Source organism: Gracilinanus agilis, chromosome 6 (genome assembly GCF_016433145.1).
Source record: "Gracilinanus agilis isolate LMUSP501 chromosome 6, AgileGrace, whole genome shotgun sequence".
Taxonomy (NCBI): Eukaryota; Metazoa; Chordata; class Mammalia; order Didelphimorphia; family Didelphidae; genus Gracilinanus; species Gracilinanus agilis.
The window spans coordinates 13,743,006-13,757,420 of NC_058135.1; the positions used below are offsets into that span (position 1 = coordinate 13,743,006).

Sequence of the window (14,415 nt, forward strand, 5' to 3'; positions counted from 1 at the left end):
TGGTAGAAGCAAGATGGTAAGCCACCTGCGGCCTCCCTTTCCTCATCTGTAAAATGAGACCACTGATAATGCTTGCCCCATGTGCTTCCTGCAAGTGCTGAAGAGAAAAAGGTCTCATCACCCCATGAGGGCTACAGAACTGTGGACCCCACTGGACAGACCTCTCTCTGCATCTAGAATTCCTCTGGCAAGGGTCAAGATGATAAAGCAGGAGACATTTGCATCTGGAAAGCTAGGACAGAACTGTAACACTGCCACAGTGACTGGAGTCTAATGACTAAGGTCCTGAACCTCAGTTTCCTAATCCATAAAATGGAAAGGTTGTCCCTGAGGAACCTCTACTTTCTGGTCTAAGACCTCACAATCACAGAAAACATCTACAAAGTTTGGAAAATATGGCATTCAGTCAATTTTTATCCATCACCACACAGAAGTACAGGAACTAACAATGGAGTGACTTGACCACAAAGGTTTGTTGGGAACTTGACCAAACAAAAATGCTCAAGAAAAAGAAAAAAAAAAGAGAGAGAGAAAACTGTGGGGTCCAAAAGAGCCTCCAGAGATGTGAGATTTTAAACAAATTTTATCCACACCAAGAAATCCATTTTTCAGAAACATGGTGTCTCTTTTAGTGTTTTTTTTTTCTCATTGTGAGTTATCAACTGCTAATTTCCCCAAGCATCCACATCACCTGGACTCTTACCTAGAAAGCCCTAACCTCCTGGGCCCCCAGCAATGACATAAGCCCCCAGGGCACAGGCCAACTCTGTCACTTACCCAAAGTGGCATCAAGCTGCTTAAGCAGGTCCAAGTTCACTGAGCAGAACTCTGGGGTGATGTATACAACCCTGAACTCTCCCCTGGAACAGAAGAGAGGAACAGAGTGAGAAGCTGGAAGCATTCGCCTCACCGCATCATCCGCATATGACTTATTAAGGTACCATTGGTAATTACATCCTTCACTCTTGAGTTTACTTGCCAAAAAATCTTACCAAGAATCTGGGAATCCCTATCCCTCAGGACACCACAATAGTGCCTTGTTTGAGGGTAGCAGAGAAAGAAAGTGATAAATCCAACTCGGCCAGTGAGGCACCTGCCAGACCACAAAGTAGAACCTGGGGGGACAGGCCTTCTGTCAGCCAGGGTGTCTCCCCATCTGACCCCTGCAGAACAGCAACTGAGCAGAGTCTGCCAAAACTGAACTGAGACAAGTAGTCTAGTATTCAGAATCATAGGGTTCTGCCTTGAGGAGATGCCCCACAGACCACATGGATTCATAGCCAGTTCTGTTTCTCTTACCTCTCAATGGGTACAGGAAGGGAAAGAATTCAGAGCTGAAAATACAATTGAATATGAAGGAACAAAACCAAAAATAAGACAGCCCCCAAGGCCTGAGTAGTGATGGGTTTCAAGCAGTAGACAGGAACCATGGGGAACTGGGTAGGTAGTAAGCCTCATCCCCCAGGGGGACCAAGAACCAAGGATCCAGAGAGGAACCAGGAGAGAGCTGGAGATCAGCAGCAAAGAGGAAGCCAAAGTGAACCTTCTAGGTCGCAGCTGCCCTGGCAAACCATTATCTTCCTGGGTTTGGATCCCTGCAAAGACTGAGAGCCTCTCAAGACTGGTCTAACTGGTGACTCTCCATTGCTAGTGACTGAGAAGGGCATAAAGACAGCCCCAGAAAGCCTAGAGAGTGCCACCAAGGGTCACAAAATCTTTCTCACCTCAAATGCCTGAATTTGGGGGAACGCGGAGAGGTCAGGGAAGGGCAAAAGGATAGGTTTTTCTTTTTAGCTCATAACTGAGAATACAGAAGTGTGGTATATTAGTCAGGGAGAGCCTCAATGATACAGAGCAAGAAAAATAAAAGACAACTAGCAAAATAAGCAGAAAATCAAATTCAAAAAAGGAGTCCTCAATAAAACCCAAGGTCTGAAACGGTGCCTTGTCTGAAGCAGATATATAAATGCCTGCAGGCCTGATGTGGAGTATCTAAATACAAATGCACAGAGAATAAGTCATTAACTGGTAAGAAAGCTGCACGTGCAAGGGACCAGACGAGGCTTGGAAGGAGTAGCATTAACTACACAAGAGATGCATGCAAAGTGGGAGTCCCAAGCTCTTTGGTCCCTGACATCTCCAGATTTCGGCCTTTCTCAAAGTAGAGCATCCTCTATACTATCTACACTCCCCAGCATCACTCCTGGCACAAAGTCAGGCATATAATAAACACCTACTGACTTGGCTGTCACTGATCTTTCCAATCCTTGTGTTCATCTCACCCTGTAAGCTTCTGTCCTGGTTTGGTTGGTTGGTTTTTTAAGTCAGTGAAAGCATAGTCTCAATTAAGAATATTACGAGTTGTCCCCATCCCACCACCCAGCGGGTGGTTCTCCAACTTTCACTACTGATAGGAAGGCTCTCGTATTACTGATCATCTTCCTTATTAATGTTAGAGAGATGGTTTAGTGGAATTAACAAAGGACCAGAAGTCTGGAGTGTTTCACACCCTCTACAAGGGTGAGATAATGAGGCTGGCTTGATGTCATGAGAATTGATATCATAAATATTAAAACTCTAAGAATTCAGAGCTAGGCTAACACACTAACGAGAATCACACAAGGGTCATCCCAATGCTAGGCTGGTACCTCTCTATGGCAGTGCCCCGGGCCCCACAGGTTGCCAGGCTCCCACAGCCCAGCCCCCAAGCCAGGAAGGCCTCAAGGACTATCTGGGTTCAGCCAGTATTCACCATACCACCTCCAGAGAGGTATAGCCCTGTACCTGAAAGCAAAGGAAATGGGGACAAAAAGAGGGACAGCTAAAGGGCTAAAGCTCTGCTCCCATGGATAGAGCACTTCATAGGTTACTGAGTTCTTATTCTCAACAGTATAGGAACACAGAGCATATTTGACAGTCTCCACGTTTTTTTTCAGACAAGAGAACTCAGGACAAAAAGCAGGCTACTTACGCTTTTACACGACTGATGACATTTTCTGACTGAGCTGATCCAAGGAAGCAAGCCTTAATGTTGGACATTCTGAAAAAGAAGAAAATTCTTAGTTTATTTGCAAGGATGTCCGCAGGGGGATCCTTTCTATGGAAGGGCACCAAGAGAAAAAAAGTAAGCAGTGGCTGGTGAGTTGTGCATTCACTCTCTCAATTCTACATCTGCCAAGAGCTCACCCTGTGCCACTCATTGAACAAGGTGCTGGGACTACCAAGACAAAGGGAGACAGTTCCTGTTCTCCAGACCAGGGATACAATGAGCTAAAGAAAGTAGGAGCCGTTTTCACAGGAACAGAGTACTAATAGCTAGGGACAGTGGGGAAGGTGAGGGAAGAGATCAGAGCAGATGGGGCACCAGAGCTGGCCATGAGACGTAAAAGAATTCTCACTGACAGGAAAGAGGATGAATACATTCCAGGGAAGGGGACAGCGTGGTCTCATGCATGGAAACAGGAGGTGGAACTGGTGGTGAGTTTCAGGAAAAGCCAGTATCATTTGACTAAAACATATCAACCAAGTGAGTCACTGAGAGTAATGCCAATTAAAGCCTTAAAGGCCTGAGTGAGGAGTTTCTGTTTTATGAGAGAGGTAATCAGGAGCCAGTGAAAGTCTGTCATGAGGAGAACCAGATCTATGCTTCGGAAAAATGATTATGGCACCTGCATGAAAAATGGACTCCAGAAAGGAAGCATTAAGAAAAACATCCATTCACAAGTTCTTACAATAGGCCAAGGGAGAGAAGATTAGAAAATGAATTGGGATTTCTGCCCTGTGAATGAGGGAAAAGGGGTTCTCTGGGGGTAAGAGAGAGGTACATGGTCTTCCATGGTCACAAAGCTGGGTGAATGAGAAAATGTCATACTCTAAAAGAAATCAAACTCTGGAGGAGAGTCTAAGGACTGGCCCAGGCCAAGGAGGAGAAGGGAGCTGGTAGTCCAGTGTCAAAAACTACAATAATGTCATGGAGGATGAAGCCTGGGAGGACATGCGAGGTGGAGAGTGATTATGTATTCAAAAAAGAATGCACTCTTTTTTTAAACCCTTAACTTCTGTGTACTGGCTCTTAGGTGGAAGAGTGGTAAGGGTGGGCAATAGGGATCAAGTGACTTGTCCAGGGTCACACAGCTGGGAAGTGTCTGAGGCCAGATTTGAACCCAGGACCTCCCATCTCTAGGCCTGGCTCTCAATCCACTGAGCTACCCAGCTGCCCCCAAAAGAATGCACTCTTAAGACAAAACATGTTTAAATGCCATTGCTCACCTAAAAATAAGTTTTAAAAAAGGTACTGCAATCTATTGCAACAGAAAAGAAGCTCCATGAAGGCAGCGGCTGTTTTGCTTTAGAGTCTGCCTCTGCAGTGCTGGGTGCGATAACACTTCCTGAAATGACCAAAATCCTATTTCCAAGCCACCCAAGGGGAAGGCAACAAACAAGATAGCAGATGTCTTGCTCAACATTCTTTCCTGGTTCTGTAACTGCTCCTGTTCTCTGTTATGTCTCCTGAAGATACAAAGGAACAGGAATCTATGTTCTCTTTAGACAGGCCTTAACAGAAAGAGCCCAGAGCCACTTATCCAGGATGCCATGTTCCCCTTTCCAAAACCTTCCTATGTGAATACTCACTCTCAATCCACCTTTTGGAGTACAAGGGAAAAGACCAATGAAAAAGAGGAAAACCTGACACATCCAGTTATTAAAATGCATTTTGACACACAACTAAATAACTGCAATGACAAGATATGCCTCAAAGAGGTCCCAAGATGCAGGATCTAGGGAAGCAAGGGGAGCCTATCCACACAAAAGGTGTCCTTCTTCTGTAAATGGAGAAGAGTGCCCTTTGTGGAAAGTCTGGATTTCAATGCCAACTCATTCTGCTCAGATGCTATGTTCCTAGAAGAAAAGAGAACTTGATAAGGGCAGAAAAACAAGGCCGCTAACTGCCGAGTTCCAACTTACTCAAGCTGAAGCACCTGGTCTTCCATCAGAGAAATCAGAGGAGAGACAACGATGCCAATTCCACCAACAAACACAGGAGGAAACTGGAAGCACAAACTCTTGCCGTACCCTTTAGATGAAAATGGCACACTGAGACAAAGACAAGGAGATCCAACGTGCGATGCTTTTCCAGTAGTGTCACTGGCCCCAGAACCAGCACTCCCTTTGAGGTGAGGCTAAGGGAGCACCCTCACTGGCACCCAAGTCTCCTGTTCCTACTCCCTAGAGCAGATGCCCTGTTTCTGAGCATTCAAGTCTAAAGACCCCATGGAGAAGGAGTTCTTACCACACTTTAAAAAAATAATTAAATATAGCTATGCTACTCAGCACACACATACCAGTAGCCATAACGACAAGATTATCTCTTCTTTCTTGTAAAACAGAATGGATCACTTTCCACTGGACCCTTTGGGGAGAGAGGGAAAAAAAAAATAAGGAAAGCAGACTACAACAAATAAGAACTTTAGGGTACCACTTAACAGCCAAGTCACTTCTCATCATCCCCACATGTGTCTTCAAAGGTCATTGATGATCTTGTCTAATTAGCTCATTTAACAAAGCAATTACACCCAAGCAAGATTCATCATCAGGAGATTTTCTTGTTGAAAGCTCTTTTTAATGGATTGTCATTGAACAAAAACTTAATTCAAGACAACTGGGTATCCCGCTGTAGTTCAGGGAAGTCCTGAGGACTCTCAAGGCTGAGACAGAAACAGACTGGGTGGAGAACCCTCTATTTTTCTCTGTAAACTCATTCATGGACCACTTTCTGGGGATCACTTCCAACAGAGAAAAATGGAGCCTGTAGAGAACTCAATATATAACCTCAGAGTAAACTCTTACATCCTCTGGAATTCCTCTCACAATATGTGCAAGGAGCAGTAGAGATGCACAGTAAATAAATGTATTTGACAGTAATCCTTTGAGCCCACTCTGAGGTGACTGCCACCCCACACCTACCTCCCCTGGGAAGAACAACCCTATAACAAAGAAAGGGCAAGTCTAGGGCAAACAGCCACTGAGTGGCCACCACATGGAGCCCCCAAATGCCCAAGGTGGGCCCTCACACACTCTTCCCCCACAGCAAGGTATGGTAAGCAACAGCCCTCTCTCCTAAGTCACAGAGGAAGGCTGTGGGGGTGGAGGCAGGGGTGGTGTGTTTAGCAGCTTAAGATGACAGAACATTAGATAGAGATTTAGAGCCGGGCCCATCCAGTCCAATGCCCTCCATTTATAGATGAAGGAAATGGAGGCCCATAGAGAGAAATTAACTTGGCCAGCAGTATCATATAGCCAGTGAGAATGTGAGGTGAATTTGAACTCAGGCCTTCCTGACTCCCAAGTCCAGGCTCTATCCATTACTCGGAGCAGCAGGAGTCACTCCATACGGACATTTTTTGAGTGATCCAGGGTACACATAAAAGAGATGTGAAATGACTTCTCTATTTAAACATGTCTGTGTCTGCCCTATCTTCTTATTAACAGTAATCCAAATTCCTGAAATCCAACTATGCCAGAAAACACCTCCAATGGGGAGGCAGTCCTAGGAAATCAGCCACATCACAGTGTTAGAACAATGACTAAGGTTTTGTCTTTGCATTTTCCTCACTAAGAAAAACTAAGTCACTTTGTTAAGCAACAAATTACTCACGGTTTAAAACTGGAATGTCCAAAGTAGGTCTTTAGGCAAATGACATGCTCTGCAGTAGGTGCTGGTAACAAAGGGTCTTAAAACAAAATATTTGAATGTAAGTTCAAACAGAAGAATATGTTAATGTAAGGGGGAGAGGGAATGAATCTTATATATATATATATATATATATATATATATATATTTTTTTTTTAAACCCATACCTTCTCCCTGGTGACAAGTTTAAGACAGAAAGGCAGGGACTAGGCAAACAAGGTTAAATGACTTGCCCAGGGTCACACAGCAAGTATATGTCTGAGACCAGATCTGAATCTAGGTCCTCCCAACTCCAGGCCTGGTGCTCTATCCACCTAGCTGTCCCTATTACATCTTTTTTTTTTTTTTTTAAAGGAAAGAAAAAGCTATCTCCTTGCTTCAAGTACCCCTTCCCTCTGGACCTGACACCCTAGTGGCCACTGGATGACTTAAGACCAGATGCTGCTCTGTCACATGACCAATCCAAACTCTTCAAACGCTCCCCAGTGCCTTCAGGTCAAAGAGCCCATGTTCCACGGCCCTCTGTCATAGAGTTCTGTCTACTCTCTAGTCATCTATCCTACTATCCCTCCCCAAAACATTCAGGCGCAGCTTAAGTAGTCCTCTCATCCCTCCTCAGTCACAGGTAGAGGCCTTTAACCACCTCCTGACTCTGGACCAATCAAACCTTTGAGGCTTTCTTGAGACCCATCTCCAGATCCAAATAATGGCCCAGTGTCTGGCACGGGTCCACACTTGCTGCTTGACACTTATGATGCTAACTGCCTCCTAAAAATCCTTCCCACTCACTCCTCTCCTTCTCCTCTTCTTCCTCCTCTCACTAGGCCATTAAGCCTAGGACTTGTAGGACAAATCAGTATAATTCCTCCATATCAAATAGAGGAAGAGGCCAGACCCAGTGGGATAGCAAGGCTAGAAGCAGAGACACCTATAGGTTACTTTTCTGCTAGTTTATCCTTCACTCTGTGTGGCTTGTCCCCCAATTCAATGAGAAGCTTGAGGTCCAGGCAACACTTTGAGACTCACTGGATGCCCCCTAACTCCCACTGCTTAAGCACTGAGCAGATGCCCCTTTGGCAAAGTGACTCAAGAATCAACAGATATCTCTAGAAGTCCAATTCACTGCCAGGCCTCCAAAGAGGCAACCAGCCCCTCAACTTACTGAGCACCGGTTGGGGTTTCTACAAGTTCTGCTTCATTTGGCCCCAACCCACAAGCAAGAAACCCATTCTTATTCAGGAGAGGTATAGGACAGCGTGGGCATCCGGCTTGTGGCTCTGAACACAGATCATGCATCTGGCACAGTCCATACAATTCAGGAAAACAGAATGTGAGGAGCCTTGGGGATTCTGTCCTCCAACTCGCTAGGCTCCAGTGTACAGTCTGTCCATGGAGCTGAATTAGGGAAGGTTTCTCAACTAGAATCCTAAGATATTAAAGCTGCCAGGGACCTAAGAAATACTAGTGTGATTTTACGGATGAAGGATCAAGGTTCCCCAAAGGAGCATTAACTCAGCCCAGGTCACCCACAGAGAAGGAAGGAAAAGCTGCAAGTCTAAGGGAACTACAAATGCAGCCCTCATGCTCCCCACAAGCCTAGTATGAAAATGGATTTGTGCCCCACTCCATCCAGCCAATGTCTGAGATCAAAGTGAGATCATAGAAAGTAAGACTCACTCCCTCTCTATACCACCTGAAATATAGCTGAGAAATGAGCATGAAATCTTTCTTCTGACTGCAATTAGGAAGACAAATATGTAAGACAGAACAGTGGGTTACACTCTGACTGCCACACTCATTCAATGCTTGGAGTGTCTGTGTGGCCTTGAAGAAAGAGCATGGAAGAAGGACCAAGGCTCCAATCCCAGGCTGGAATGCAGGTGTCCCTGTACTTGGTCCATATTGGAGCCAAGAGCTGTACTGCCTAGCTCACAGCACGGTTACAGAGGGCACTTGGGAAGGCGATTCCCTCCTGTTGCCATATTGCTCTTTTTTTTTTTTTGAAATAAATAAAAGCTGTTCTTAATGTAGCTGAGTAGATTTTACATCATGGGATTTACAGATAGAGAACCTTCCAACTGACTCAAACCACAAGATTTAAGGTAGAAATTCTGCCCTCTTACTGCATGGCATGGGCATAGGCACATTCACACAGGCACATGGGCAAACACACCTGCACACCCAGACACTACCTGGGTTTTTTTTTACTTCCTGCCCCGTCCTTTATCCTTTACCCCATTCATCGTCCTCTTCTTCAACAGCTTCTTCGTCACCCTCATCAGCCATATCAGTCCCTGCCTCACTTTCTGTTTCCGGTGACTCTGAAACACTCCACTCCAACTGGTCACGGTCTACTTCTTCCAAAGACTGAAAAAGGCAAAGCAAACAACCTATGTGGCCATCTCATTTTTGCTCCCACCTCAAAAGGAACTTGTCCCAAGATGGTGCACAAGCCAGCTCTGACTCCCCAGAAGTCATGGGGCTGCCCCCAAATCACAGACTTCAGTCAGTTTTATGAGGCAGAGTTGCCAAGAAGGAATGATTCCAACTACAACTGATACATAATAATTAGTAAAGTATGTTGAATATATAAAGCCCTCGGAGGGGAGCTAAAATATTGGTTTTCTGAAACTAAACTTTGTTTTTGATGAAACTGGCAAATATTTTGTTTGTTCCAATTCATTTTTTAAAAAATAATTTACTAATTGATCCAACCATTCTGGAAAGCAATTTTGATCCAACAATACCACTACTAGGTTTGTACCCCAAAGAGATAATAAAAAAAAGGGTTGTATAAAAATATTTATAGCCACACTCTTTGTGGTAGCAAAAAATTGGAAAATGAGAGGGTGTCCCTTGATTGGGGAATGTCTGAACAAATTGTTGTATATGATGGGGATGGAATACCATTGTGCTATAAGGAATGATGAACTGCTTGATTTCTATAAGAACTGGAAAGACCTCCAGGAACTGATGTAGAGTGAAACGAGCAGAACCAGGAGAACATTGTACACAGAAAGTGAAACTTTGTGGAATGATCCAAAGTAATGGACTTTACTACTAGTAGCAATGCAATGACCCAGGACAATCCTGAGGGACTTATGAGAAAGAACGCTATCCAAATCCAGAGAAAGAACTCTGGGAGCAGAAACACAGAAGAAAAACATATGATTGATCAATTGTTTATATGGGTACATGATTTGGGGTTTTGGTTTTAACAGATTGCTCTATTGCAAAAATGAAGAATATAGAAATAGGTATCAAATGATAACATTTGTACCCAATGGAATTGCTTGTCAGCTCAGGGAGGGAGCACAGAAGAGGGGAAGGAAAGAAAATGAATCATGTAAACATTTTAAAATTTAAAAAATAGAGATAATAATAATAATAAATCACTACCTCAAAGAAGGAAAAAATGTAGATGAAAATGTTAGAATAAGGACAGAGATAAAATGAGGTACAGCTCCTCCTAAGCCAGCTGGCCTCCTCTTAGGACCTCTCCGAGACAACTGTCCCCAGGGCCAAACATCCTTCACAACAATGTCCATTTACTTTGTTGATACAATCCCTGAACCACAAACCTACTTGGAGCATCTCCATCTCCAGATCTTCATCACTTTCAATAATGGAAGAGAGATCATGAGTGTCCACAGCAGAAATTAGGTCCTGGGGGGGGGAAATAATCAATGACTGGTTTGAATGTAAAGCACTTTTCCTTATCTACTACCAAACCCACTTACTACCGATTCCACTTTAAAAATTAAGATGCATAAGGTCTTGTACCTAGGCATAAAGCAGTACTGAAGAGTCAGCAGGATGATAAGGGACTAACTCCTGCATTCCACAAACACTTTACATAAGCCTCTACTAGGCAGGCCCTGTGCTAGACACTGGAGATAAAATGGAACTGAACAAGTGATTTCATTATTGCACGGAAGGCCACAGGGGGAATTTCCTCCCCCAAAGGGGTCTGACAACAGCTCTGCAACTCATGGTGGGAAAACATTGCCTAGAGCAGTGCTCAGTGTTCAGTAACTTGCCCAGGTTCCCAGAATCTCTGAGCACCAGAGCCAGGGTTGGACATCGGTTCTTCCGATGTGAAGACTAGAGGCTGGCCCCCTCCAGGCCAGGCTGATTCTCCTGAGGACACAAGGACAGAAAACAAATTCGGTTTTAATGTTGCAAGCTACCACAGGTCATCTACACACAAGCAATTTGATAGCTTTGGCATTAAAAAACCGAGGAACCACGAGCTCTGGAATCGTTTTGCGATTACTGTGATTACAAAAGCATCCTGCCTAGCTATGGCTTAGCCAGAAAAAATAGGGATTTACTTACTCTAAGCTACCATTCTTCTAACCTTGTATGTCAAGTCACTCACAAACCTATATTCCTCTTTATCCCGTGTGTGGTGTTCGCACATGTTTCTTTGTGGTCTATCTCACTGGATTGGGGTTTCCTTGAGGACAGGGCCTGTCTTTTGCCTCTTTTCATTTCCCCAGTGCTTAACACAGTACCACAGAGTTAAAGCTTTAAATTTATTAACTGATTGAATATACAGAGGGGTTTTAGGTGAGGGTATTCACAATATCTACAGACTAAATTCAAAGAAATGTTGAAGGTGCGAGGAGAATACAAACAAGAAAGATAGTGATCCCAACACATGTATGAGAAGAGGAAAGCCTTAAAGGTCACCATTTCTTCTCCTGAGACAAGTGCTTTCCCTAATCAAGAAACAGTCAGTATAGTAGGAGCTTGTATTCTCTATACCATTAAGGGACTTGTTTGACAACTCAGACGTCTTCTGCTCATACAAATGTCCCTCACCAAAGACTGCCAATTTCCTTCTAATATTGTAAAAAAGGATACCTCCCCTTGAGGCCCACATACACATATGACCAAGGGTTCTTCACCTGTTTAAGACCCCCTTTGCTGGGCCAGGGAAGGCTATGGAACTTTTTTTAGAATAATGAAGGAAATGCTAAGTTTCCGTGTGGGAGTTAGTAAAAACAAGGATCTAATTTTTTCCCCATCCGAGTTCATGAACCTCCTAAAATCTATCCTTGAAAATCTCCATGAACCCCAGACTAAAAACCCACCTAAAAAGAAGAGGCCTCTGGCTACTAGCAACTTTGAATGTTCTGCCTCAGCTATGAGGTAAAAAGAAAGAGGGCAAACTGACTGAGGGCGTGAGGTTAAATGTACTTTGGATCTAAAGAGGTTTAAATTTGGAGACCGAGGAACTGGGTTCATAACCTGGCTTTGGTACTCATTGGACTTCAGTTCCTTGAGGGGAAGCCGCTTGGCCTCTGAAACCTCTTCCAGCTCTAATCTATGAGTCTAGGACTACTTCGCTTCTATACTTCATCTCCAGTAGCTGGCACAGAGCTGAACACACAGCTACTTATAAATGCCTGCTGATGGATATGTGGAGCTCATTCACAAAGATTTGGCACCTCGGTCAATAGTTACTGAAACTCTTAATCATCTCTTTTGTAGCAAGTCCAAACATTCAATATCTTGCCCTCTTTGACATCTTAAATCGGTCCCTCAAGATTCCTTATTAGATTTTAATAAAGTGAACCTGTCAGAATCATACATTTATCACATCTGCCATATGATCCAGAGAAGTCTGGAGAGGCTCATATTCAGAAGGATAACAGAAAGGACTTGTTGAAAACATCCATTAAAAATAAAAGGCATTTTTACAAGAGGAAGGCTCCTTTGCTATTTTTAGTACACTCTTTGATAAGCTGTGCCAATAAATAATTATACAAACAACAGTAGAGAGGCATTTTAAAAGCTGTCCTAAAATAAGAAACATGTGGATAACTAGAGAGGCAGGGACTCCATTAAAAAAAGGTGAACGCTCCCAAAGAACTATTCTAGAAATCCTGCCAAGGGAAAAACTTGAAAATAAGAGAAACCTCATGCAGTTTAACATGACAAATAGGAGATATTACTGTAGTTACCAAATCACTTATAATAGAGTTTAAGCTCACCAGAGTTTGAGTTTTTACTAGAAAACTGAAGGGGGAAATATCGTACAAAGAACCTAGAAAAATTCTACTAATTTTCCAAACCCCTGAAAATATTAATAGATAAAATACGTGTGGGGGTGGGGGGTGGGGGGGAGAAACCTAACAAAATAGAGCTCTACGAATAAAAAACTTCTGGAGGAAAAAATAGAAAATCAGATTGCCTTTTTGATGGGATTTTTTTCTAAGTTAAAGACTGGTGATATCTAGAGCCTAAATTTCACAAAATGGGCTTGTGGCCCCAGGAGGCAAAAATCTCATCACACAAATTACCTAGAAAATGAAATTCCTTGAGTAGGGGGAGGGGGCAAGTATAGGTAGCAATTACCATAAGACTAAATTACGAATATCATGTGTGCTTTCAGGACAAAGCAGCCAGAATGTTTCATCTAAAGCTTTAAAAAAGCCAAGGTCAGTGCAAGAAAAGTCTCCCAGGACTAAAACAAAGAACCCCTCTATCTTTGGGTGATGTAGTCATGGCAAGGGCATTGTGTAAACTGAGTGTGAAAGCCAGGGAAGCTGCTGCCCACCTGAGCAGCCCACAGGGCCCCAGAACCACCAACCCCACAGCCCCTTTGCTCAGAGACATTCCTACAGAAAAGAGAGGAACTACTATGAAATCTAGGCACTGGACTTAAGAGAAATGCCAAAAGATAAATACATTTAAGAAGCTACATGACACTGGGTTTGGCATCAGAAAGATCTGAATTCAAATCCAGCCTGACGCTTACTCACTGTGTGACCCTGGGCAAGTCACTTAGCCCTGTTTGCCTCAGCTTCCTCATCTATAAAATAAACTGGGGAAGGAAATGGCAAACTACTCCAGGATCTCTACCAAGTAAACCCCAACCGCAAAAGAGGTCATGAAGTCAGAGACAACTGAAATGACTGAACCCCAAATACAAGCAGACAAGTCAAAGGGCCTCTGCAGGGATGATGTTTTTTCACATCACTGGGGAGACGGGCCTTGGCTCATCACATCAGAAAGATTCAAAGACAGACTATGTGTCCTAGCAGGGGCTGTTACATTTGGGTGACTCGACACAGGCAGAAACAGGAGGGAAAATATGCCCCATCCCCTTCCTTCCTGTGGGCAGATGAGAAGAAGGCCTTCTGTCTCCTCTCCCCTTTCCCTAATGGAGGGGTGATACCAGTAACACCCTCAGGAGAGTAAGAAGCACCTGGTCAGACACATAGGTGGCTCTGTTCCTTTCTTCCTGCGCCTGCTGCTCCCACATCTGAAGCTCATATTCAGTCACATCCAGAGACATCAAGCAGACTCTTTTCTCATCTTCCTGGGGTCCTTGGTCCTCCCCTCTCCCTTCAGACCCAGCCGTGGTCAATTCCACCGAACTGTCTGTCCTATTTCCTCCTCTGGGTCCAAGTAAGTTGCCGGACTTTGAGTCCCATTCACTGTGTTTCGATGTGGCCTGTGCCCCTTCCTCAGGCACAGAGGGAGCCTCTGAAGGGACAGGTGAGCCACTGTGGGCCCCAAGGGGTCTCTCTGGGCTTGGAGCCCCAAGTAGCATGGTCCTTAATGTGTCCAGGTCTTCTGAAAGGCTCTTTAGTAACTCAGTAACCCTAAAGGGGATGGGGAAGATAAATGGCACAAGATTAACCCCATAGCCACTGTCATGGTTCAGTGCTAACAACGAGTCTGTCAAAGCTCTCCCTGACCCTCATTTG

The 14,415-nt window shown here is 44.1% G+C and overlaps 1 protein-coding gene across 1 annotated transcript in view; it reads right to left on the bottom strand.

Annotated features, from left to right (window-relative positions):
• The window catches only part of WRN (WRN RecQ like helicase), a 94,905-nt gene that overhangs the window by 66,719 nt on the left and 13,771 nt on the right, over positions 1–14,415 (bottom strand). Inside the window, exons 8-15 of the mRNA XM_044680487.1 lie at positions 13,911–14,310; positions 10,277–10,357; positions 8,926–9,058; positions 6,656–6,731; positions 5,343–5,410; positions 4,966–5,074; positions 2,972–3,040; positions 778–860 (exon numbers count right to left, since the gene is read on the bottom strand). Coding sequence (XP_044536422.1) covers positions 778–860; positions 2,972–3,040; positions 4,966–5,074; positions 5,343–5,410; positions 6,656–6,731; positions 8,926–9,058; positions 10,277–10,357; positions 13,911–14,310 — 1,019 coding nt within the window. The remainder of the gene's footprint in view (positions 1–777; positions 861–2,971; positions 3,041–4,965; positions 5,075–5,342; positions 5,411–6,655; positions 6,732–8,925; positions 9,059–10,276; positions 10,358–13,910; positions 14,311–14,415) is intronic.